General features: G+C 41.6%; 1 protein-coding gene across 3 annotated transcripts in view; it reads right to left on the bottom strand.

The window, feature by feature from the left end:
• Positions 1-7,063: 7,063 nt before the first annotated feature.
• nrp2a (neuropilin 2a) overlaps positions 7,064-25,933 on the bottom strand; it is a 62,817-nt gene continuing 43,947 nt past the window's right edge. Inside the window, exons 12-18 of one of the 3 annotated variants that reach the window (XM_087791727.1) lie at positions 21,547-21,627; positions 21,363-21,467; positions 15,568-15,833; positions 15,287-15,383; positions 13,736-13,768; positions 9,825-9,887; positions 7,064-8,814 (exon numbers count right to left, since the gene is read on the bottom strand). In XM_087791727.1, coding sequence (XP_087647853.1) covers positions 8,510-8,814; positions 9,825-9,887; positions 13,736-13,768; positions 15,287-15,383; positions 15,568-15,833; positions 21,363-21,467; positions 21,547-21,627 — 950 coding nt within the window. In that variant the 3' untranslated portion in view covers positions 7,064-8,509. Of the gene's footprint in view, positions 8,815-9,824; positions 9,888-9,993; positions 12,091-13,735; positions 13,769-15,286; positions 15,384-15,567; positions 15,834-21,362; positions 21,468-21,546; positions 21,628-25,933 lie in introns of those variants that run through there. The other 2 variants (XM_087791729.1, XM_087791730.1) reach the window with 2 other exon arrangements.

The following is a 25,933-nucleotide window of genomic DNA, read 5'->3' as shown; positions in this document are numbered from 1 at the left end:
GGGCAAAGAAATCTAATTCTAATGAAATATTACTTTGAGCTCTGCAAACTCATTAAAGCAACGGGAACAGTTGCTTTCATCCAGAGTAATGGCTTTGCCAAAATAATTACAGTCCAAAATGAGCCCTCTCCCTCACTGCCGCCGCCGCTCTGCAGGACCAAGAACACAGCTTTCATCAGATTCACGTCAAATAAGGGAAGATTTTTAAGAGATATGTCTTTGTCGGCGGGAAGAAATTATAGCTCCACGTGGAAAATGTAAATTCAGATGGTGAAGCTCGGAAATGAAAACAAAAACGTTATGTTATGCCCGAATCAAAGACATATTATAAAATGTTTTCAGCTAAACAAAGCAGTGAAAGCAGCAGGGTGGCTCAAATACTGTTTTTAAAGATGTGTCTGAAACACATGGATCTGTTTGTAGCTTATAATTTAGAAGGAATAGAGTGCCACTTTCATACAAACTACCACCACATAAGAAAGAATAAGTGAAGATTATTTCGAGCGAACATCCAACATTCTAGACCGAGAAACATGTTTATTTTTACTCAACTATTAATGATTTTTTTCATCGTCTTTGTTTATATTTTATGGAATTAAAGGTTTCGTTACACTCTTTCACTTATTTTAACACCAGATCAAATGAAAGTGCTTTAAATGCATACAGTTGGTTTGATGTAAAGTTTCATCTCGCTTTAAAGCGACTACCAAACCATATCATCATGAACATTGTCTACTTTTGATTTTGGTCCAATATTTGGTGAGCCACATAAACTTGGTGGGAATTGACCCGACTCACATGACTCATGTGCACTAGGCCATTGTTTCAGCTTCAACAGTCAGTTTTCCAACAAACTATTCCAAGTGAAGAATTTGTATCAACCGTGATGAACAATGTTCCTTTAAAGATGCAGGAGATTTACCTGTCATTGTAAGGTTTCAAACAATTCATAAATAATAGACAAAAAAAGCTTGAAGAGAAGAGATTGAGGAGGAAGACTTTAGGCTCTGATCTCACGTGGATGCAAACCGAAAGACAAAGGAAGCTCAGTGCTGATGTTTGAGGCTCATCGATGCTAACTAGGTACTGTGCCTACTTCATCTACACACTACTAAATAAATAACATAACTTTACATACTCAAGCAAGTCATTTACAGTAATTTACCTTTTGATGTTATTGCTGAGTTTTGTATTGATCAAAACATTTTTCAATCTCTGTTTGGACTAATAATAATCACTCTTAGAATAATCCACAAAGGGCAGCAACTCCAGACCATACGTATGTTTATTAATCTTGAAAATGTTTCCTATTATTGACTACGGTGGCTGGGAAGGGCAAAACGACAAAGTCTAGAAACAAGCTATCAAAGACCAGATGAAAATTTACAAATTCGAAAAACAGCAAATAAAAAAAAAACACATTACACATTAACAAATGATTTAAATACAATGAATTCACAAAAGTGCAAAATCAAAAACATTTTAAACAAGTTGCAGTTCTTCTGTTTTTGTTTGAAGAGTTATACATTTGTTTCAAAAATTGTTAGTTAACATATTTTTTAGCGTTCGTTTTTTTTCCACTAGCTCTTCTATCTTTTATTTTTAATCAATCTTTAATTTTTGGTCAGTTTATCTTTGTCAGACTATAAAAATGGGTATGAGTTGCTACATTTGTTTCAATAGTCAACAAAGGTATTGCTGCAATTGCTTTTTTTTTTTAAAGAAAAATGTGATGCTATTTTTAAATCTGTTTCAACCATTTGTAAATTTGTTTCCAGACTTTACATGTTTATTTGGCATATTTGTACACTTCAAAAAACATGGTAATTATATCCTGCTTGAACAATTGATGCTTAAAACATCTGTATTTATAATGACTTTTGACACAATAAAATAAAAGGTGAATGTACATGTGTTATGGTACTGACCCACTGAGGCGTTTTTCTGTTGGTTTTTGCAACAAAAGGCTGTAAATTGTTGAGTCTTAAATGTGACGGTAAAGTCAGTCCACTTTACTACCCTTGACGAGCAGAACCGCAACAAGAGCGTCTCGGTGGAAGTTCCTCCAGGTGTGTGTCTGTCGAGGACTTCATGGTGGAATGAAAGTGTGGATCTAGGGTGAAGAAAAAGACTCCAGGTTGTTTTGGGGTCTTCTGTCACTGACTGGCGAAACCCTGTTCATCTTCCTAACACACTCTGCTCTGACCCATATTGGGGCTTTGAACTGCTGGCAGGCCATGATAATCTGGGCCTGGTTCCCAGCGAGCCCGATGGGGAGCGAGTGCACGGTGATTTGCGTGTGCACGTATCATATTTAGAAACCCGCTCTGTCAGTCTCTTCCTGCATTTTACATCAGCGCCGCACTCGTGACAGCACTTTGGACGCTCTTGAAAGAACTCTGGGTCTCAGGTGGTTCTCCTCTTAAGACCGGCACAGAATTATAGCTGCTCGACGTCTCCCGGGATGCGTTCTATTAATATTCCGCATCACTCGTCGACTTTAGAGGCGAGACCCGCGGAGAGAGGCTGCGTGGCGAAAACAAGGAAATGGTCGTTAAGTTAAAAAAGCAAACAAAGTTTCCTGGCGAACGGCGACGACTGCTGCGGCGCGTGTTCGCTCGCCTCTCCGTCTCAATTACATAACCTCAGGATTAATGAGGCTGGTGTTCCAGTGACTTCCTGCAGCGTGGCCCTCGGACCGCTCCCTCCGCAGTCTGGCCTATCGACTTACAGGACGCCAAAGATTGGACTTTGAAGGCCGCCCTCGGCTTCAGAGGCTCCGGAGCCCCTCTGATGTGACGGCCCTCCGCTGAGCGCCATTACGGCCCGATAACGACACGGAAAAACAACATTTGGGGAACACGCACACATGCTCGCTCACAGGGGGGAAGAAAAGTTACATTTGGTTAGGAAAACAAGAGGCGCTCTGGAACAATGACAATCTGGCTCCTTTGGTAATTTCCTGTCGGCTTTCGTTCCTGTGATGTGGTCGTGACTGTTCTGCCGGGATCAATCAAACCTGCGAGCAGATGGCGCTGCGCTCCTCTGGCGTTCCGAGGATTGTCTGTGTTTTATTTTTTTCATTAGAGCTGGTAATTGGCCTGCTAAGTCACGGACTGCAGCGTGCTAACAGCCGCCGTGGAGCGTCAACACATGTCACACTGCTCATTATGGCTGCTAATGTACCTGGACACTCTTCGTATCGACTCAAATGTTGGCAATTTTACGCACATTTAAGCCACTCGGACAATGAAGGGAAATCCCAGTTCACTGCCATGTTTGTTATTGCAATGAGCCCCAAGAATAACCTGCTGCCGGACAGACAGTGGAAGAAGAACAACAATCTAAAAATATAAAAACAACAACTGACCTTGACTCTGAAAGTGAATGTCCATGATGAAGCCCTTTTTTAGAAAGCTCTCACGATTCAATAGTCTGAGAACTTTCTGATTCTGATGAGTGGAAGAAGACAACACTGATGCAGAGGAGAATGAGCACGTATGAAGTGATCACTATTATTATGTATATATTCGCTAGGACTTAGTTTGGTAACACTTGCATGAAGGTGATGATAAGAGCATTCATAAGGCTTTATAGAAGATGTTTTGACATTTTATTATCATGTATGACAACCTATAATTACAATGTAATTACAAATAATACAGTATAATATTTCAATTAAGATTTTCAAATAAATCGATTACAGTTTAGTTTAGATTATTTATTTAAAATTAAAAATAAAAGTGATTTTGTTATTAATAATGTTCTAAATAACTGAACTGCAAATACACTGTTATTTATTATATATATATGTTGCTTGTAAAGTGTTTTCAAGTTGTTATTTTCAGGATTGAAGCTCTATAAGGGTCTTGCTGTGCACATCACAGCTTAAATAAAGCTATATGCATATGCAGGTGAAAGGAACGCCCCCCCCCACAGCCTGGTGTGTCAATGAAGGGGGGCTTGGATGGACAAACAGACCTGCTGGGTAAAGTTTAATATTGAACTTATATTCTTTGAAACCATGGGTGGATTATCAGCCTAAAGCAGGGTCATCAATCTTTTTGCAAATGCAAGCTACTCCACTGTGTGACCTGAAGGGTTATCAACAGTGTGTTCCACACTTCAGAAATAACTAAATATGAATTATCATGGATGGTAAATTGTATTCCTCTTATGAACTAATCCCACTATTGATTATTTAATAATTTTCCATGATAAGTGAGAAGTATTTTTTTAACACGCTCCCTGGCCTAAAGGGTGAATTTATTGGTTTTGATCATTTGTTTCAAATCATCTTCATCTTGTGGTGTCATTCATTCATTCATTGTCTACTGCTTTATACCGGGGTCGGGGTCGCGGGTAGACTGGAGCCTATCCCAGTATCATAGGGCGAGAGGCAGGGAAAACCCTGGACAGGACGCCAGTCTGTCTTAGGGCACACAAAGACTGAAAACCATTCACACACGCTCTCACACCTACGGACAATTTCACAAAGTTCTCAATTAACCTCTGTATGTTTTTGGACTGTGGGAGGAAACCGGAGTGCCCGGAGTAAACCAACCCAACATGGGGAGAACATACAAACTCCACACAGAAAGGTTGCCTCGGCCTGGAATCAAACCAGTAACCTTTTTGAGAACTTTTTGTGTTGGGTTTGTATGTTCTACTCGTGCTCATAACTCTGGGCACTCCGGTTTCCTCTCACAGTCCAAAAACATACAGAGGTCGATTGGGAATTGTTCATAGGTGTGTGTGTGAAATGGTTGTACGTCTTTGTGTGTCCAGCGACAGACTGGCGAGCAGTTTAGGGCAGGGGTGGGCAATTATAATTTTTCAAGGGCCACATTCAATTCTGTGAATGTTGTTAGGGGCCATCAAGCAAAAAGAAAGATGAAAAAATCCTTCAAAATAGGACATTTGTCATTAGGCCGTGACATTTATTAAGTTAAATAAGCTGCTATTTTTTTTAATTTTTTTATATATGAGTTTTTTTCTAAACATTTCTTCAACTCACTTAAAAAAAATGTTTTGAGGGATTAATATATCCTCGAAAAATTACACATTTGTTAATGCATTAGAACCATTTATACATGATCATACTTTGACATTACGAGGTCCCATAAATACAGTCAAAGGGGCGCATTTGGCCCAGGTCTGGTTTACGGTGTCCCCCGATGGCTCCAGCCCCCTGCAACCCACATGAGGGAATTTGCTGCAGAACATTGATAATAATAATAATAATAACATATTCATAATAATAATAATAATACACTTTTACAACATGGCAAAGTAACACAAGACTACAACTACAACAATAAGCAGTAGTGAAGTGTGAACAGAAGAGAAGAACAGAAGTTGGGGATATAAACACTAGTTACATGTTTTCTATTAAATAACCTGACCACAGTGGGCAGAAGAGTGCGGCGCAATATCTCCTTCCTGCCGCCTGAACGAGTCTTGCGCTGGAGGTGTTGTTCCATCACAGTGTCCTGCAGAGGGTGAGACAGGCTGACATCATGGACGACAGCTTGGTCACAGTCCTCCTGTCTCTCACCTCCTCCACAGATTCAAAACAATGATTTACTGATAATCAATACATGACCAAATGGTTCACGTATGACAAATCATTTTACCGTCTACTCAACAATGCGCCATAAATCCCCGGCCTGTCGTGGTCATTCATCAACAGCACGTCCCAGACTTTCGCGGCGCCAGTAATCATGTCCCGCAAATCTGAATTTGTAACCAGGAGGGCTGATAGGTGAGGAGGGTCTGTGTGGATAAATGGAACCTTGTGTGGGAGAAACTGTACCAAGGAGAGGCAGATTAATTGCATAGTACGATTGTGTTTGTGTGTGTGTGTGTGTGTGTGTGTGTGGCTGTGACACCAGGCACTTCAAAGCTTTGATGTAGGAGCTCCTAAATGAGGGCCACCAGAGGTCCAGACTAATGGGACATCATGGGGAGATTAGAGCGCGGGCGGCTGACAACACTGCATTGTACATATTTGACAGAATGTATGTGTGTGTTCTGGCTTTGAAAATTAAGTCTCATGCAGACGTTCGAGGGGTAAATTGACAATAATATGTTGCCGGAAATGTCGATAAAGTAAGTTCAAACTTTTACCCCCGGCACAGGTTTTTTTTTCATCACAGGACAGTAGCTCAAAAAGAATCACCAAACAAGACTTTACTTTTTTTAACAGATGATTTTATTGGTCAGAAAGTCTGTTATTCGTTCAATCAAAACGATAAATCTTTCTGTTCCTGATGTTCAAATACCGGAGAAGGCGCCTGACGACTAACCTCTTGAATGGAACCATTCATTCGGTGCTTAGCAAACTGGAGCCAGGTCTGTGTTGCCACTTCTGTTCACCTTTATGGGCAGAGTGAGCAGCGTTTAGCAGCTTTCTGATCTCTCCTGTGTTTTTGCACCAGACCGACTCTTCCACTCACTGACATGGTTGGACAACCATTGATCAGTATCCTATAAATCTGAGACCTCTGTCTCACAAAGGCTGGGAATGAGTCCAAGCATAAGTCGGAGAAGTTTTCACTTGGTGTTCTGCAGAAGAAGGTTCAAGTATACGTTCAGTCTTCATCAGTGAGAACGCTCCACATGTCCCTTATGGTGAATGTTAAGTTCCTGATTTATATCTATGTTCGTACTCTTGGTGAGGAGCCTCGGGTCGAGACCGGAGAATTATTTTTTTAAATGGTTTTTCATGAACGCTGTTCCTCATTACAGGAGTTCAGTTTCCCCTAGATATGGAATTTACTCGAGATGTGCTAAATCCTGGGAGTGTCCAGCCTACCAATCTAACCTCTTATGTATCCTCTGAAACTGTGTTACATGGTATCAGTCTGACTTTCTTTCAAATTCCAACATTTCTTATCTAAGCTGGCGATAAAACCAGTGATATTTTAATACATTTAATTGTAAACTCATGATTTAAGAGCCTTGAGCTTGACTTGTGAGATAATATCCCAGAACTATTTCCTCCTGATCCTTAACAAGTGGAAGGCCAGAGATGGAGACAATAATAGAGTCATGACAAAAGTTTTGGTATAAATCCTTTATTAAATAATCATAACAATAATTATAATAACAATCATAAAAAGAGCATTTCTGTACAAACAACACCAACAGCAGTCCGAACAGTGTGAGGGGAGGAAGCCTGTCCTTTGAAAGTCTTTGGCCCTCCGAAACAGAAGTGGGCGCTATCACTTTTATTCTCAGTCTGATACCGGCTCCAAAGGCAAGCTGGATCCCCCGAGGCTCCAAGGCACTTCAAGAAGAGTCAGTGGGGTCCAGAGCAGAGCGATGGGTGACGTGGGATGAAAGAAAAGGTTTCAGAAAAGAAAATATAAACCTCAAGTTTCTCACTAGCAGCCATTGATCCCTTCATTTTCAGCTTTTCCCAAGTGTGTCCCCGATTCACACTCAAGCGTGTTTGTATGTGCATCGGTGAGGAGTCGACTTCACCTCCAGCTCATGGCTTGTGAGTCCACCCGTCACCTGCAAACAACAGCACCAGGGACTGGTTGGAAACCCCTCTGCTGCTGGGAAAGAGTCTCAAAAGTAAAAAGAAGGAGGATGAGAAGTGTCTTTTTTTCCGGCAGATAGGTCCTATAAGTCATGGCTTCTGAGGTCCGCATGAAAAGTCTCGGGGTTACCTCACAGTTCCTTTTCAGATTTGACAGCAACAGTTTTAAGGCTCAATCGTGTATCCGCGTTCAAACTCAGTGGTCTGAGAGTTGCAGTTCCTGCTGTGTAAAAGCATGTATTCCTCACAACAGAAGAGGGGGAGGGGGCAAATGAAAGTGGGATCTTTTTTCCATTTCATCAGTAGTTCTCGTTCACAATTTCTTACAAGCAATCCATAGGTTGCACTGACCACGTCTCCCTGACCTTCTACTGCTGACGACATTGTAAACATGACCTTCTCTTTGACAGGAGCCAGGAAGGACTAAATCTAACAATACCTGCCCCTCCCACAAAAACACACTTCACCTCTTTTATAACGTCTTTTTTTTTTCTTCTACGGCTCTGCTATCACAGATTGGCACCACGCCAGAACAAAAACATTAAACAGAAAGAGGGCGAGAGGGTTGAAGGACCTCGGTGACTAAAAATACCACAGACTGTCAGGAACTAAGAGGAAAAGATAGCCAGATAGGTTGCAAACAAAAGGAGCTAAGTTCTAGGCCACTGTGTTGACACGTGATCGTAACAATGCTCGCTAACCTACCGTCGCTCCGTCAGACTCCACTCTGAGGTGCAGCTAAGAAGAGTCTAGAGGTGGCGTCTTTCCTTGATATGTTGAGATGGGATTAACCCCCATGGGCAAGCCCGGTCTGATCGACCACAACCAACATTTGTCTTTAGCGAAGCTTGAAGGTGGTTCTGGTGCTGCCGACTATCCCGGGATCCTGCATCGTTAAAGAAGTAAACTGACACTAAAGTGAACTGAAGGAAATGGTGAAGAGAAGATTCCGCGTCCTCTTCAAGCCTCGGTGCAGCAGCGCTGTTGGTTCAGCTTCACCTTGTGCTTCAGGCCGTCGTACAGTTCGAAGTTGTAGTTCTCCAGAGTGGTGGAGGAGCGAGACGACAGGCCGCTGTAGGAGCAGGTGCAGTACAACAGCAGGCCGGCGCAGACGGCGCCGAGCAGCACCCCGAGTGAGCTCATGACGATGATGGTCACCAGGATGGGGTCCAGGGTGTACAACCACGAGTTGTCCTTCTCCGAGACACGCGTCACTGGCGGCTCCGATGAAGGTGATGGCGTGTTCCAGTCCGAAAACTGTAAACCTGAAGACAAGAGAGTCCAGAGATGAATAAAGGCTTCAAGAGTAGCAGCAAACCTAAGGGGAGGGGAGGTCATGTTAGTGTTGGTTAGGAGTGTGAGATAATTCAATATTTTTGTCCTGTAGAGTCATGTGATCATGACATTTTTTTGGTTTACATTTCTTTAACATTAACATTCAAATGTTTACAGCGTTTGTTCATTTTGGTGTTGCAATAAAACTTTCAGCCACTAGATGGCAGCAGCTAAAGGAACAATGAAATCCTGCGACATCCCAGCGATGACTGAGGATGAGAGGATAGAATACAGCTGGCTCCAGCTGCTATTAAATCTGATGTGGGGACATCAATTAACTTTCATTTCGATAACTTCAACTAAAGTGTAACAAGCACAAAGATGTAGGTTAAAATCAGTGTTTCCTAAAATCGTTGAGAAAATAAGGAAGTGTATCAAATCGTATTGTGAGATTAGTGTATTGCTAAAGTTTCTACTTGTTGTGAGAGTCCAGGTTCAAATCCTGGTCCAACCAATTCCATTTTCCATCAGCCAAAAATATACAATTAAATACTATCCTTAGATCGTGTAAGTTGTTCTATTGATATAATTGATAACAATATTTAAACTAAACATTTAGTTCAGATGGAGATGGTTTGGAACTTGATATTTCTTGGAAGAGGGCTGCCCTCTCTGAGTGCTTTTGTAGTTTCTTTATTTAAGAACCTTTACATTTCGTATAAAAAACACAAGATATTAATACCACTATCTAAGAAAACACCATTTTTATTTGAAAAAGGGGGAAATATTATTGACGTAAAATTTCAACTAGGATTGGGCCACATTCATGTGGATTTATCACAGATTTACATAAATCGTTTTTTCGTTATTGTTTCCACCAACATTTATCTAGTTGAAGAGCTGATTCTTATCATGTGTCAAAACATATTTGTATATATAAAATATACGAGAGTGCAATCAAAGCATCAAAACATATCATCAACACTGTGGCTTCGCTCACCTCCGCCGAGAGCGTCTCTGTCGCTGAAAAGCCGACCGTCGCCGAACTGATTTGGAATCCTGTCTGTTGACAGAGAAAAACAAGAAATCCTACTTTTCAGTACAAAAGGCAAAAACAATATTAATGCCACAGCTTTTCTTTTATGAACATTCCACGTCCACACAAAAGAGTGTGCTAGAAAAATATGACTTTATTGACACAGAAACATCATGACGACACATTCTGGTCAAACACATTGATGTCACATGACATACTGCTGATATAAGACTGTTCATTCCGAGAAAATGCAAGAAACTCCACTTATCGATAGCAACGTCAACTCGTACACCACGTGTGATTATGAGCGACTACGGGGCCACGTGGGGAGCAAAAGAAAGAAAAATGTACGAAACCGCCAACAACAGTCAATTCTGACAATTTGATTTCAACAGAAATGAACATGCTATGTGGCCCCAATAGTTTGTCGTGAGTTAAAAAGCACATTTATGATGTATTAACAATTGTGTTGACACTGCCAGCAAATTAAAATTGTCATCAAAGCATTTGAAGTGTGAAGTATCAACAGAAAACAGCAAATATTGCAGCATTTTTACAGATTTCAAGAACTCTGTGTGTGTCAAGTGGGTCTATACAAAGTGTGTGTCTACTTGTGTGAGTGTGTGTATGTTCTGCAATTGGCAAGCTTACAGCAATAGCTTCTTGGCAAGGCACATGTCTAGATCTGAAGGTCTTGGATGGCCAACGGTGTAATAAATACTGTTTCCAGGGCAACTGAGGTTGGCAGTAGATGGCGCGGGTGGATGGAGGGAAAAGTGCTTACCGCAGCCTTAATAAATGTTATCTGTCCATTAACTAATTACACCTATTAGAGTCTCGGAGCTTTTGAGGCTGGTGTCCAATCCCTCCTTATAAAGTTGATTTAAAAGCACCTGGGGGGAGGCGAGCCAAAAAAACTCTGGGGAGAAACTACGGCGACTAAAAAGTGGTAACGAACTGAGGTTTCTTAAGTATTGAGCTTCCAGTGACAGATTTCTGCACAGTGTCGACGGAATCTCAGCCAAGATCATTGAGAGAGGTTTCCTTAAGTGCTGACAAACAAAACTTTTGAGCTCACTGTCGCTCGACTATGGCACGCAGAAGTTGAAATATCAAGGCTCCGATCTACCCGCTGATAACGTCTAATAAACATCCCGACAATAACCTCATGGCTTCCAGATGTTGCAGGAGAAACAGGTTGTGTGTATTTACGAGGCTAAAGCAACAGTGGAAACACAACATGATCCGGCTCAGAGCTCAGAGGCGTGAGAACACGGGCCAGCGGCTGGTATAAATGTGTGCTTTATTAATCAAGATGAAACACTAAACACTGCGGACGGTGGCATCCATCACTGACTGAGGCATTTATCAAAAGGAGACCAGACGTGTTGGTTATCTCCGTTTGATATGCAGGGTTTTAAGTATGATGGATTTGCATTCCATTTCTAGATGTGCGCATGCTTCGTTGGAAAGGACAATGGAGTGGCTTTCCTTAGTTACTCCTCAGAAGAAGCTAGCATCAGTATTCTCCGCTCACTGCTCGACAGAGCTCCGCCGGTCTCAGGGGGTCTTGTTTTAGTCTGAGGGTTGGCAACTCTGACTGGCTCCCACAGTCCCCCCACCACCACCTTCTCTTCTCCAGCCTACACATGTTTGTGTGTTTGTCCGTGCTGGGTGGAATCCAGGAGCACCACTGAGCTGATGACCAGCCAGATGACACTTTGGCTAAATTACGTACTTGAGTCTTCACTTCAGGAGTGTAATGGTGTGAAACATCAACAGCCTTAACGGAAGAAAGGCATCAATCCATCGGCAGGAGGGGGAGCACAGTGTGGACTTTGGTGGCAGTTTTTTTTTGGTGGTGATCAACGAACCCTCGTACAAGATCCAGTGGCTTCAAATGTCCTGCCTTTCAACATTAAAAATCAAACATCACTGCTGGCTTATTGTCTTCAGCAGAGGGTTCGGTGTCTGTCCCGACTGTCCAACCGCACCGTCAGAACTGGCTCCACTCCTGGGGCAGCCATACTGGATGACCAGTTAGAGTACTGGAAGCACTGGGAGGAGCTGTGATAGGCCACAGAGAGCTGGTTCTTCTTGGTGGCTAGGTGTTGGCGGCAGCAACAGAGAGCTCTGACCAAGATGGCTACCGCCAGGAGTAGGAGGGCACCTCCGGCGGCCATAATGTAATACCAGTGGATAGGGAAGGGAGGCACAGGAACGCCTCCCCCTGGTGGAGAGATACAGAATAATTGGCCAGCGAGAAAAAGAGAGGAGTGGCACTTCTTTTCAACACCATATTTAAAGTTCTAGTTTTCTAGGGCGTGCATTTGGCATGAGCATGCACAAGCATGCCGGTAGCAAATGATAAATCTCCAAGGACCAGAGAGTTAATAAATGAATGCATCCGAGTCTTTCATGTTGCTCGGGTTGAAGGTTTTCACACCAAGACCATCAAAGGAGTTTGTTTGAATTCGGTCCAATTTCCAAGCAACTCAAACACTTTTCCCTTAGATTTGTTCATGACTCTGATGAAACCACTTGGTGTGAAATGAAAGCCAAACTAATTAGTTAAAAAAAGCACTCACACACATGAAATTAAGGAACATCCCATTTATGATGCATGGAAGTCCCTTCTGACCTCCTTGATGAAGAACCATGCAAGTCTCACTGTCACAAAACATGTGAATCCAATGTTCCAGAGCTCGCTCTGATATTGGATTGGGATTTGTTGTTTAGCTTGTTATCAGTGCATAATTTATCAGATTCAGTGTTGCTTTTTCTCCGGCCAGTCCTCTCCTCCTCAAGCCAGCCCTGTCTCCTCGGAGACTGTCTCCATAGCTCGGCTGCCCCTGGTGTGAACTAAGACTCTACGTGCATCACGATATCTTCCAAGAACACTCGACAAATTGAGGATTTAAATGCTGCAAAAACAATTTCCCACTTGTACGTCCAAACTTCAAGTAAGGGCGCCTCAAGTCCTAGGAAATTTCCAAGTGAACCCGGAGAAGCCAAGCCGAATGCGTTTGGGTTTTTTGGACCATGTCACGTAATTACAGAGGGAAATGGTGCATCCTGCCGCTACTTCACACTGCACACACTCATTAGACAGAGCAGAAGAGTTTGGAAGAGCAGAGAGAGACACCGGCGATCCAGGCTGCTCAGTTACTCTATCTGATTGCTTTTCACTGGGGACGATGGTGTGTGTGTGAGAGCGCCGATATTAATGTGTGTGATCGTGTGTGTTCGTCAGCGGCTGGAGAACCTGTACAGCTGTGTGTGCTTTGAGGAGAAGTCGAGCTGGCGAGGAAACTGCATATTGAAACTGCCAAGCTCTTATCTTATTAGAAGCTATTATGACATGCCGAAAACACTCGCAATAATCAGACTTCCCCGGGATAAATGTGTTTCAAGAGAAAGACATGCGTTGCAAAAGCTTCTGGCTTCGAACCAGTGCGTTCTTTTTAATAAAAAGACATCTTGTGTTTTCCCTTTTGTGCCTTTGCAACTCAACAGTATTGAGAAAGAAGAGATATAACACACACCAGGAGCAAAAAAATCTATTTAAATCTGAGGACCTTTTGTTCCTTGTTTGAAGAGGGTCATTATCTGATGCACTACAAGGGTTGTTTGTTCAGCTACAGTTCAGGTGAGGATACATTTAAAAGATGACAAACAAGATATACAAATTTCTACCCAAGTTCAAAAAAGTTCAGAACCACAGATAAATAAATAAAATGCTGCTCTTCTTCTCCTCGACTAATTGTGCTTGGTTACGACTGGAGACAACACGTGGGGGAACCGAGCAAAACCTCAAGCCGGTGCATCAACAAGCAGAAAGCAAGACCAAGAAGTGACATCATGAAAGAACTCACCGGTCATTTCAGGAGAGAAAGCAGCGATGGGTTCTGGGCGCAAACGGAGAGGGAAGCAAGAGGAAAGATAAAGAGCCGTTACATAACTTCCAATATGAGGAAAAGTCAAGCAAATGTCACACAAATGCCACAAGACTATAAATCTCATCCCCAGGAAATCCCAAAGATTGGTGGTGATAAAAAGGCAGCATTTACTTGATAGTACTTAAAAATGCACTGAGCTGGACGTGTTCGCAGCGTTTCAAGTTGTTTATCTGCAGCGTCCAGCTTAACTCAAGTGTTTTCTCGCTGTGATTGCCTGGAATTCAAACACCAAGTTTGCATGAAAGTGTGCATTGAAATGTGTGTTGAAAGGGTGGAAATGACATGGGACATGGTGCCTTTCGCTGCGTGTGCCAGCCGACTGTGAGAAAGTCAACTGTGTTGGGTGATAAGCAACATCCCGGCGTGCTCGGGGAGCGCCACGGACGCTGAGCTCTGCTGTCATCGTCCAAACTGCTGCACTCCAAATCTCTCCTGACTCCAGCACACAAGCCAGACGCCAGAAGTTTGTGTTACCCCACCTCTGGACTGTTGCCATAGTTACATCACGTCCATTTACAAGAACTGTGACGTGTTAGTTTGCGGTTAAGGATTCTACAAACAACTTGAACTGTTTTACGTCATTTTATCAGTTTGTATACAAATTATCTCTTGCTCTTTCGAAACTTGACTGAATTTTCCAGCTTGGTGGCCTCTGCAGCCCAGGTCATCAGCTCAGAATCAGGATGAGGATCAGCTCCTCTAAATCTTTTTGATGAAGCCTGAGTTTTTCTCTACTGGGGCAACAAATGGGCTGGACTTGCTTTCGGCTTTGCCAACCCTGACACGAGAAGTCGGCCATGACTCTGGCTAAACATAACAGAGGAAGCATCACTATTCCAAAAAAACTGCCTACCTCCTAATTATACCTCCCGCCGCGCTGCTGAAGCTCATCGGTGATGATGGCAGGTTTTTTTGGCTCTGCAGTCGCAGCTAATTCTCTGATCTGTTTAAGACCTTCTTCAAAGTCTCTGCCTGGGTCAGATTAGGGCGCCTGGCACTCGGCTCATGCACAGAGAAGCCAGTCCATCTAATAATTCCCTTCGACAGCTCGGGAAAAAGCTGTGTTTACAAATATGACAGAGGAGATAGCACGCGTTGGAGAGACGGAGGTGAAAGGAAAAGAGAAATCTAATAAAACATAGATTAGTATTGCTGGGGCCCTCAGGGTGTGTATGGCCTAGTTTTCTATTCTTTGCCTCTTTTATGTGGAGATGTAAATGTCATCCCTTACTTTATATTTTTCATCTTTTTCGTGTGGAATGAGGAATAAAAGTGAGGTGTAGTTAGTGGGGGTGTTAATCAGCTTGTCGGCGTCAGTGTTTACGGTTGGGGGTGTCAACAGGGAACGGAGGTTATTATGTGCAAACGCTAGAAGAGCTAGAATCTCCCTCCCTCTCAGTCTCACGAATACAATACTAAAATTAAATCTTCAATAACAACCCCATAGAGTCAGTTTGTGTAACTTACGTGTGCACTCTTCCAGAGGTGTGCTGGAGCTGATGCGGATGTTGTCGATCCAGACGTGTCCCACGGTGCCGTGCACAAAGAAACCTTCCATTACGACCTGAGGATGAGAGAAGGAAGGAGGGAAAGAGGGAGTCAGAAAAAAACAACAGTGGAGGATAAAATCTTAATGTTGTGGAGTTGTTTCTTAAGCTGCTTGAACTTTTATGAGAACAATCAAACGCTTGTTCGAGCCTCTCGACTATATTTATCTCTCCAGAAAGGTTTCTTTTCAAAAGCTTTACCTGAAAGGATTTGGGGGATCGTGGCAGGATGGTGCGCCCTTCCTTCCAGACAGGACCCTGATCGCCCTTCAAGGTCCACAACAGGGTCTCTTCATTGTGTGCATCACGCAGAAGGACCCTCAGGTGGCCCTGGGCTTCCCCGGTCATTTGGTAGTAGAAGAGGAGGCAGAGGGGTCCGGTGTCTGCTCCCACCATAGGGCTCAGGATTCGGGCTCTTTGTTCTTCAGTCTTCAGACTGGCGTCCACGTAGAGGTAGCTGTTCAGCTCTAGAAGACAGGATTGCAATTTTGTCAAAAAGGGACTTCAAAACATCAACATAAAAGGTCTAATTTGACTTTTTACTCAGGATTCAATTTTAGGTACTGCTGATCCAATTTTACAAGTAAGAACTCAATCCAAATCTTTTATTTAAAAAAGCTGTTGAAAAGAAATTTAATTCCATTTTTTCCTCAGAATATGGGAAACTGTGCTGCTGGCTTACACGCTACAGAGCTAACCGACATTTATAACCAACACCACAGAACCAGAACCTGTCAGAGCCAGACCCCAAAAAATACTTTCCATTCAACATCCAGTAAAAGTATTAAGCTGCTAAAAGGAATCAGTTACAAGAGAACATCAAACAATTGTGGTAATCTTGGAGTTGTTTTCATCCAACTCTTGCGACTGCTTTGGGCTTTTCATTATCGTGTTGTTGCCTCTAGTTGATTTGTGAACGTTCTCGTGCATCGCTCCCGGAAAATGTTTGTTGAATTGCAATGAGGTTGTGTGATTAAATTAAGATGCGGCTTCTGAAACATCACTGAATCACACATGGATGCACATTCATTACTGAACTCGATCACGGAAGAGACCAAAATTTAAAACACAGTCGAACAGAGTGTATATCTATTGAAGAGTCTTTAACTGCCAGTGTTTTAACAAGAAACAAGTATTCAGAAGGCGACAGTACAAGACATCCCTGCTGATATATGCTCATTCTTTGTTGAATTGGCACACACTTTTTATTTTTGAGGATTTTTTAATTTTTAAAGGCTTGAAAGTAGAATTAAATTCTAATTTTAATCAACCAGTTTGACACTAATTATCTACATCTTTCTTTTCATGAGATAATATTTCTATTTAATATCTATCTACTTTTCCCTCATGTATTGCAGGGGTTACGTTCTGACCGCCCCCACCCCCTTATTACACGAAATTGACAATGGTGGTGACCATCTCAATTTTTCACTTGTTTAAATTAACATTACATACGATATGCCATTCCTCTCAGTAACAGTGACCAGAACAGCTCCCATGATGCTTTGCCGCCCAGCCAAACAATCCCAGCTGTCGATCACATAGCAACATAGATGTATCATTTAAAACAGTATTGTAGTGACCAATCGTCTAGCCGTGAATAGATAGGGCAGTGTGTAGAAAGGCATCATGGGAGTGCACCAACTTCTGTGGTTATTTTAAAGTTTAAAGAAGGGAAATGGCGAGGCTGCGGAAGGTGAACCACGATGTGACGAGGGACCACTGTATAATTAATTCGATACCAGAAGTTCATTTTACTCTTTCACCTGTTGCATTATGGGACTTGCGGGTGGTGCAAGTGCTTTTAAACAGCAGGTCAAAAGGTCTCCTAATTATAAAAATAGGTTTTGGACCAGATTTGTGTTGCAGTCCTGCGTCACATGATTCATCTTTTCAATGAATAAACACATTTTCAGCAGCAGAATGCAAACAAAACAGTCTTGTTTATTCAATTTCTGACGGAGAGTTGAAAGACAAAGTCGAGGCTTTTCTAGTGACTACTAATGCTGCTACAAAGAGCTTAATAGACACAAATGGAGCGTTTGAAAAGAGTCATATAATTATCACCAATAATCATTAGTGTCGCCACAGATAACCGCTCTCAGACAAATATATTTTTGAATGCACAGCAGCAGCGTTCACACCATTACAATCGTCTCCATGATGAAGAAAAGAAACTAATCAGCAGCTGCTCACAGGAACAGGATCACCGACGCACAATAGTGGACTCACACAATAGGGATATGACAAATATAAACATGTGGAAGAATAAGAACCAACAGAACCGTGCCAAGAACCTCTGGGACTGAGCTCTTCAAGGAACGATTTTTACGGCGGAAAAGTCCGACAGAAGACCCACTGTTTTATTTGTATACACCAGAGGATGTTTAGTTTGCAAATTGGAAACTGACAATGAGTTTCATTGTGAGGTAACGCTCGGTGGACTGTACCGGAGAGTGTGGGAGAAACTCAATGAAGTGTCGACTGAAGAATTTCTTAAGTGGGCCTTGTGGGAAAAAGTCTAGAATCAACAGCGTGATGACTCAAACACCTGATTTATTAAGAACCACTGAGTCGTACTGCTCCATTTTAAGATATGTAAGAAGTAAATAAGACAGTGCACTAGTAGTTTACATTAAAAGAAAGTCCCTTAAAATCCACTCCATGTTTTCTTTTGTTAATGATCTCTTAGTCAATTGATCTTGAAGCTGTGATGTTAATAGCTAATAACAGGTGTACACCAGCCCAGTTAGCAGCCAAAACCATGTGTATGAACAAAAACTGCAGAATTTTATCAGTAAAAATAGATAAACTGAGGAAAAAAAAATACAATCCAGAATATTAATAAGTAATAAAAAGTTCAAACTAAAAATGTAAGACTTTTTTCTGATGCCGGCATGATTCTACGACTTTTAAGATAATTATCTTTACATAAAGATGACAAAACAACAAAGTTTGTATCACAGCAAGGGAAGTGAGTGAAGCTCTGGCCTGCTGACCAACTGATCTGATAAACTCAAACAATGTTCTGAGCTTTCCTCTGATGCTGATGAGCAATATCTGCAGGGACAAGTCTTCCTGCGGGTTGACAGCTTCCCACTGCCCACCATACGCCTTGACTCGCCAGAGTGTGACACTTCAGACAGTGTGTGTGTGACAGCACGTCTGCCTGCCTCCCCAGCCGCGGAATGACTTGACTGCGGGTGTGCGGTAGAACGAATGAAGCACATTTGTGAGTCGACGAGCTGTTATATCGCTCATTTTAATGCTTCCACCGCTGAAGCGTGGAGCCTTCTTTTGTGGCGTCTTGTGCTCACCACACAGCTCACAATAGTGAAGCCTCGACAATACATTCCAGCATTAAAAATCCATCCCACCACTGAGCCAAAAAGAGGGATTCCATCTTTGGATTCCTAGTTAGCCGCTTTTAATAGCAGGGGATATTAAGGCACACTTTTAGGCATTAACATTACTTTACATGTCGATGCTTTTATTTGAAGCGACTAACAAGAGGGTTAATCCATCAGGTTGCCAGGAAAATGGGAATAAAACAAGCATAACAATCAATGCTACACAAATGCTGCCAGATAAATCATGGTTTATGTGGAAGGAGTGTGGCTCTGGAAGAGCAGCTGATGAGTCTGTGATTTATTATTCCAAAACTGCTAGAATGTCTGACCTTTCATAACCGATCAAAGATAAAAAAATCTGTAATGTCAGAACAGCTGGAAATGATCCTTTACTCCCGCACACCTGACTAATCTACCGGACCGCTCTGATCCCGCTGTGATAAAAGACGACACTTTGAAGCTGCGTTTGAAAAAAATGGTTGTGACCTCAAGAGGTCACTGTTATGAAGAACTTTCTTCCTTTCCGTGCGATCCGCTGCCCTGCTGAACATGATCCTGGTGACATCACGTTTTTCTCTTTACCATGGAGACAGTTTTCTTCGTCTTAATTGTCTCCATCTGGAGACCCAGCGAATCTTTCATGGCTCTTTAAATCAGATGACGGATCAATTTAGCACCTTGCTGAGGTAATCGTTTTCCACCAATCACACACAGCCCTGGTTTCCAGTCTCTAATAGATAGATGACATCATTAATAGTTTGTAAGTCACATTTAATTCTCTGTAATGTTGACCCATCACTTGACCCATAGAAATACATAATAAGTTAGTGATGATATAGACTTGGATCCATCTAAGGAACCTGCAGACACTATATGGCATTAGTAGCTAAAGATACAGTGTTCAAAATATGAATACTCTACTTATTATTACCATTTTAACTAATTAAATAAGTTTGCTTTGTTGAATCCCGATCTGGTTTATTTAAATCGTATTCTTTGGTGTCACTTCTAAAACTGCAAATTGTGCATCCATATTAGTTTTGGTTTAAGCTCCTCCCTTCCATTTACTTGTTTAGACATCAACACAGCAAACACAATCCTCTCGCCTCCAACGCCCCTGATTTATTTTCATTCAATGAGCAGCGCGTCTGGCAGATAATGTTGCCGCTCAATTAGCCTAGTTTCAATTTCAGGAATTATTTCAATCAAATCGACGCAAGGACCCGATGAAGACACACAGGCGGAACCAGTCCATTTAATTATAGCAGACGATGTCTCGCCGAGACCCGCGTGGCTTGATAAAATAAACTTCTGCTTGTGCAATTTCCTGTGACCAAATGAAATTCTCCTCGCAGATGCAAATATAAAGACTGTTGCGCTGATTGTTGGAGTCTTCCGAAAACTACAATCAAAGATTTCTTTGTCATTGATGACAAACATATTTGTGCTCCTGCACCAAGCCTTAATGGAGGCCAAAACAAAATGACATTCAGGCAGAATGGAGATACATAAAAATACTAATCTAGAATTAAATCAGTGTAACTTCAGTGAGAACCTGACCTATTGCAGTCTGTGTGACTGGATGTATGAGCACTGGGAGTGTTTGTCCCAGTGTAATAATAGACACCATGAAATGTTGTTTTCAATATATGCTTTCATCGTGCCCCAAGTATTGCCATTTTCTTTTGATAAAAAACTATGTCACAGTACAGACACATCTTTTATTACTGAGATCCAGCATAACAAATTCATTTATTCATTTATAGGAGATGTTTAGTCCCAGTATTGAAATATAAGAGTAGAATATTTTTTTTATTCTTTTTAACTTCCTGATGAAGTTAAAAAAATAAAAATGTTAATCAATCAAAAGAGGAGGAAGATTAATCCATGTTTAAGTCAGTAGAGCAACAATTTAGATGCTATTCAATGTTCATTAGACATCATGAGCATATATTCATGTTATAGCATATAACATGAAAACATGTTTTAAGTGTTGATAATGATATAAAAATGTTATTTGTACCTTATAAAGAAGCAACAATAAATGTGATAATCAAAATTATTTGATGAAAATATTCTATATTACAAAATTACTTTTGAGAGTCAAGTACAGTAAATAATATGAACTTTCAGATTCTTACTCACATAATGTTACAAAGGTGACACTTCATTCACGTTCTTTATATCATTTATTTTACTACATCTGTTTCTGCTTCCCTTTATTCGTATTTCTCTGAGATGACTTATACATTTGAATTAGTTGTTGCTACTCAAACACATTTGGAATTAGTGAAAGAAATTGTACGTCAACATGACGATTAAGTCACTTCATGGTTTACCGGCAATGATGTCATCATGATCCAGAATATTCACGTCACTCAGCAAACACAAATAGATGGATTTTTTTTTATAAGAAGCTGAACTTGCATGTTACAATAAGCAGCTATGGAATTTATAAAAGCCAGCTAAGAATGACTCCGACCCTGCTGGAGCCGTGACCCACAGCTCAGTTACTCCACATGTTTTTCTTCAGTCACCTCCTTCAGGCTTTCCACCAACTAAACATTTAGCTTCATAATGACACACGGTGGAGCAGTGACTAACCTGTGAGTGATTCATGTGAATTTTACAAATGAGCGGACTCACCATTGCTGTGCAGTGACCACAGAAGAGGGGCGGTGGGGTCGTGTGTCCACCCACACATGCTCTGTTCAAAGTCACAACCAGTGTTGGAAGGAGGGGAGGTGGCGACTGGAGAGGCGGAGGAGATACCAGACTGTTAATGATCATGTTAAAGGATCAACTTCAACTTTCCTCTAGTTTTCCTCACTTGTCGTAGAAGCAGGGAAGGTGGTGGTCTCCATGCCAGAGGGCAGGGTGGGCGTCATGGTGTTAGCCGGAGTGGTGACTTCTGCAGAAGGAAGATCATTCTTGTCAAGCAGTGCATGTGAAGACACAGATATGGGCTTATATGCAACAGTTGAAGAGTTAAATGTCCACGCTCCATCAACTTAAGAACATTCATGTACTAGAGCATCTTTTTCACCGGACCATTTGAAGTCATAGTCCAAATCCCACTCCACACATCCCACCCAGAAAGTAAAGCAGAGGAGGGTTCAGAGACCCGAGAGCCCAGAGGGGCCCCTGTCATGTAGCGTCTGGGTGCTCCACCGTCGTATCTGTCCAACACACATGTAGCAAAACATGCACACATGCTGCTGATGGATGGATGTGTCTAACAAACTCCCCTGACCTTGGAAGGGACCATCACGGTGTAGGACCACTCACAGGCTGACAGGCAGACACACACACACACACACATGCACACAACGACACACACACTTCATCTCTTGCTCTGTTTTCTTGGGAACTATCAGGAGAATTTCAGCATCTGCCTTCACTTCATAAGTCACAGAGGAAAAGTGTAACGCTTGAATTTTCTGCAGCTTTTGGCATCTATTTATCACACAACAGAACACAACCAACACACACAAATGATCTTGCCGTTGTCTCATTAAAATGCGCACACATGCGAAGCAGACTGCGGCAGGAATTTGAAAACAAAGAAAGTTGGGTGTTATTGGGAGCAGATGGGTCGACCTGAGAGCGAGAGGTTTTGCATGAAGGGTTTTAGATCCAGTTTCATCCGATCATGCATCATGGGAATTAACAGTGTAACCGTTTTCTTTCAGCTACGTTTATGACATACACATGTTCGCATGCGTGAAACACATGTCTCCTATATATAGAACGTATTGAGTTTGACATGAGTCTTCAGTATGCTGGAGGAGTTTGCTGAGAAATATTGACACATGCTGACTTTACTACCAGTGTTGATGGATACATGTGTTGCATCATTTGAATGTTCTAGTTTAGTGGTTCATTTATGAACCTCAATCCATTTCTTCTTCTGCCTGGTAGCTTCTGTCACACATCTCCGCCTGATCCACCCTGCCGGCACTCTCTTCTTCGCTGCCTTTCATCCGTTTTCTTTACTCTGATCACTGACTCATCTCGACAACATCACATCCTACTTATCACTGTATAATCAATGTTCTTCTTTTTGGTTAAATGGCAAAATAAAGATTTAAACTGCCACTTACTGTTACTGTTACTCAGTGTGGTTTCTTCTAATGTACAAATAGGTTTATAAATAGGCTATTACAATTTATACTAAGAATTTACACATTTCTATATTTTCTTTCCTAATTTAGTTAGTTAGTTAGTTTTTCGAAGATATTGCAGTACCAAATCATCAAATCAATCTTCAACTTTCTTAAGTTACTAGTTAATGTTTTTTATTCTATTCTCCATATTTTGGACATATGTTTATAACATGTTCTATTGTTTCTTTTTTTTTTTTTTTTACAATTTTTCAACATGTGCTTTTTCATTTCAAAAAGTGTATTGTTCAAACCTGTGAGTCCAAATCTTAACCCTGATATAATAGTTTCTTCTTTTCGGGTTTTTGTTCTGTTTCTCATTTGTACAGTTATTTTTTAGATTCTGTATAGCCATCTACCTGGATTCCCATCTTCACAAAATTTCTGCCAATTTTCTTTCAATGTTTTCTTTATTTTTATGTTTTTATTTCTGTTCTTCATAATGGGACGATGATGTCAATGCTTTACACTTTTTTTTTGCGAATCACTTCCCCTTAACCACACATTTGCCGGTTGAGCAACATTATCTATAATATATATCGACATAACGTCATCGTAGCTGCCAGGTCATACAGACATTTAGACTCACAGTCACATCACAAGATAAATGTGAGCATAATAAATGTTGCTCCTGTGATGTCATCCTCCTCCTAGAGGATTTAAGGTGGCGCCCACAGCACGAAAAGGCCATTGATCCCTTTAAAGAAGCGGTGTTGGTGCTCTCCAGCTGCATAAATGGCAGAGATGAAAGCGTAGACCAAAGCTGATGACGCCATCTGACATTAACCTTTGCTAATGTCACGTCCTTTACACACACCATTAGTGGCTTCATTACACCTTTCTACTATTTGTGACAACAAGTTATAAGGTGTGTGTTTGTGTATCAGTGCTTCAGGTAAAGAAGTCTGCGTTTGAGTCTCAATACCTGCACAACTCCAGCGTCCAGCTCACAAGAGCATTAAGATTCCACGCTGCTCATGAGCTCTACGTGCTTTCAAAGGTCACGCCTTGTCACAGTGTAAATGCGCTGACCTTTCCCGGCTGTGACAGGGGTGTCAGGGGCGATGGGAGCAGGGCCCACGAGTGCAATTGTGTGGATGTTTACGTGAGACGCAGGGAAAATGTGAGTTAATATATGTGACCCGCCCCGAGGCGCGCCCTTGAGCGAGGAATGTGTCGCAGCTGAAGGATTTGCGATGCAGAAAAAAGTCCTGCAGTGAAGCGTTGTCTTACATAATGTGTCTGCTGCTGCAGGTGATGATGCAAGTCATCATCATGCGCGGGATGAGACGCCGACACTTAGATCTGGACTCGGGGGAACCGCTGGCATAGATAATGGAGATACACCGCACATAAATAACTGTTGAACCTGCCGGTGCATACAAATGCTTCCCAAATTACACCAGATCGAACAGGCTTGAGGAAAGAGAAAACCACTCCTACGAGGAAGTCATTGATCACAACCCAAAAAATATGACTCAGCAAGATGTCAGAGGAGGAAAAAAAAACTTTCCAATTATGTTGAAAGCTTTTTTTGTAATTCTGTTGGCACAGGAACACACATACACAACCGAACACACAGGAGACACAAAGCTGTTGGATCAATGGCACTTTCCAAAATCAGTAAATAAGCAAACTGCATCAACTATTCATTAATTAACATTTATTTGAGCATTTGTGGTGTTTTTACACACAGCAGTGCTAATTAAAAAAGTACAAAAGCAGCTCTTGGATAGCTGAAACAAGGGAAAAAAAACTATGTAATCTAGATAATTATTCAATAATCAATAGTTTTGAGGGAAGTATAAATTATACGGTGCTACAGAAAAATGGATATTGCAGTCAAATAGAGGTGGAGGATGTAAATCTGCAGTAACACCAAGAAATCAATTAACCCTTTGATTTCCAGGAGGGTAATTGTGTTTTTTATGTGCTGAGGGTAACTGATCGACCGCTTATGTCAGGTACAAAATGTACTTTAGGGAACCATGACATCAGTGTTCTTTGGTTTAACAATAAAACCATAAAAATGTTTTTTTTATCTTGATGACTCATGCGGGTTGAATTAGCCTCTTGAAACTCTGCGTCACTTCTGCCTTTTAGCACCAACATAAAACCATGATGCTTCTTTGTCTCCTTTGTTTTGCTAAAATTGGCCACATTTAGTTACACCCTGCACCAATTGATTCCAAATCATTGCACCCTTTGCAGAGAAAGCTGAAGAAGTCGGCAAACGACATCTTAAGCAGCTACTCTAAAAAAGCTCTATTTGATCTAAATGAATGTACATTAATGTCTACAGTTTATTTCAGTAACCATAATAAGCTACTGTCATCATACAAGGACTTATAAGCTAAAAACACTATATTTTCATTTTCATTCATTGCTCTTCATTATTCTCGAAACAGTGTTAATGCAGCATGTGTAATAAAAACTATTATCTTATGTTGTTATAATTCCTTTACGACTTTGTAGCACATTTTAGCATTTGAACCATGTTTCTGACTCAAACTCAAGAGCTCTCTGTGTGTGTGTGTGTGTGTGTGTGTGTGTAAATGTGTGTGTGTGTGAAAGAGACAATTGTGCATGAAGAGGGCAAAATAGAAGAAGTCAGAAGCGGCAGCAGCTGCAATAGAAGTGTCAGTGATGCGGAGCAGAGAGGAAGAAGAGGGGACATTTATGGAGCCTCAGGAAGGAAGAGCCTCGACTACAAGCATGTCTCCGGCGGCTCAAGCTCACTCACATTACGCCTGGGTTGAAGTCAAATATTAGCGCTAAATCATTTAAATGAGAGAACAATGACAGGAGTGGAAGGGGTAGACATGATTTACAGGAAGTCAGCAGCGGGACATTATCCCTGCTGCGTTTGGGAACAATGCTAAACCCTCAACCAGACAATTTATGAGCCACACTTCCACCTAAACGTCATCCGACAAAAATCAACGAGTCCCCGTCCCCTCCTCCCCGTATCCATCCATGAAATTCCCGTTTGCTAATTTCTTTTCCGTATCCAAAAGTTGAACTCTTCAATCTTCCCAGACGGCCATCAAGTGC

This window comes from Callionymus lyra, chromosome 5 (genome assembly GCF_982586985.1).
Source record: "Callionymus lyra chromosome 5, fCalLyr1.hap1.1, whole genome shotgun sequence".
Classification (NCBI taxonomy): Eukaryota; Metazoa; Chordata; class Actinopteri; order Syngnathiformes; family Callionymidae; genus Callionymus; species Callionymus lyra.
The sequence above is the reverse complement of the archived record's forward strand: the minus strand, read 5'-3'. Positions and strand labels throughout refer to the sequence as shown.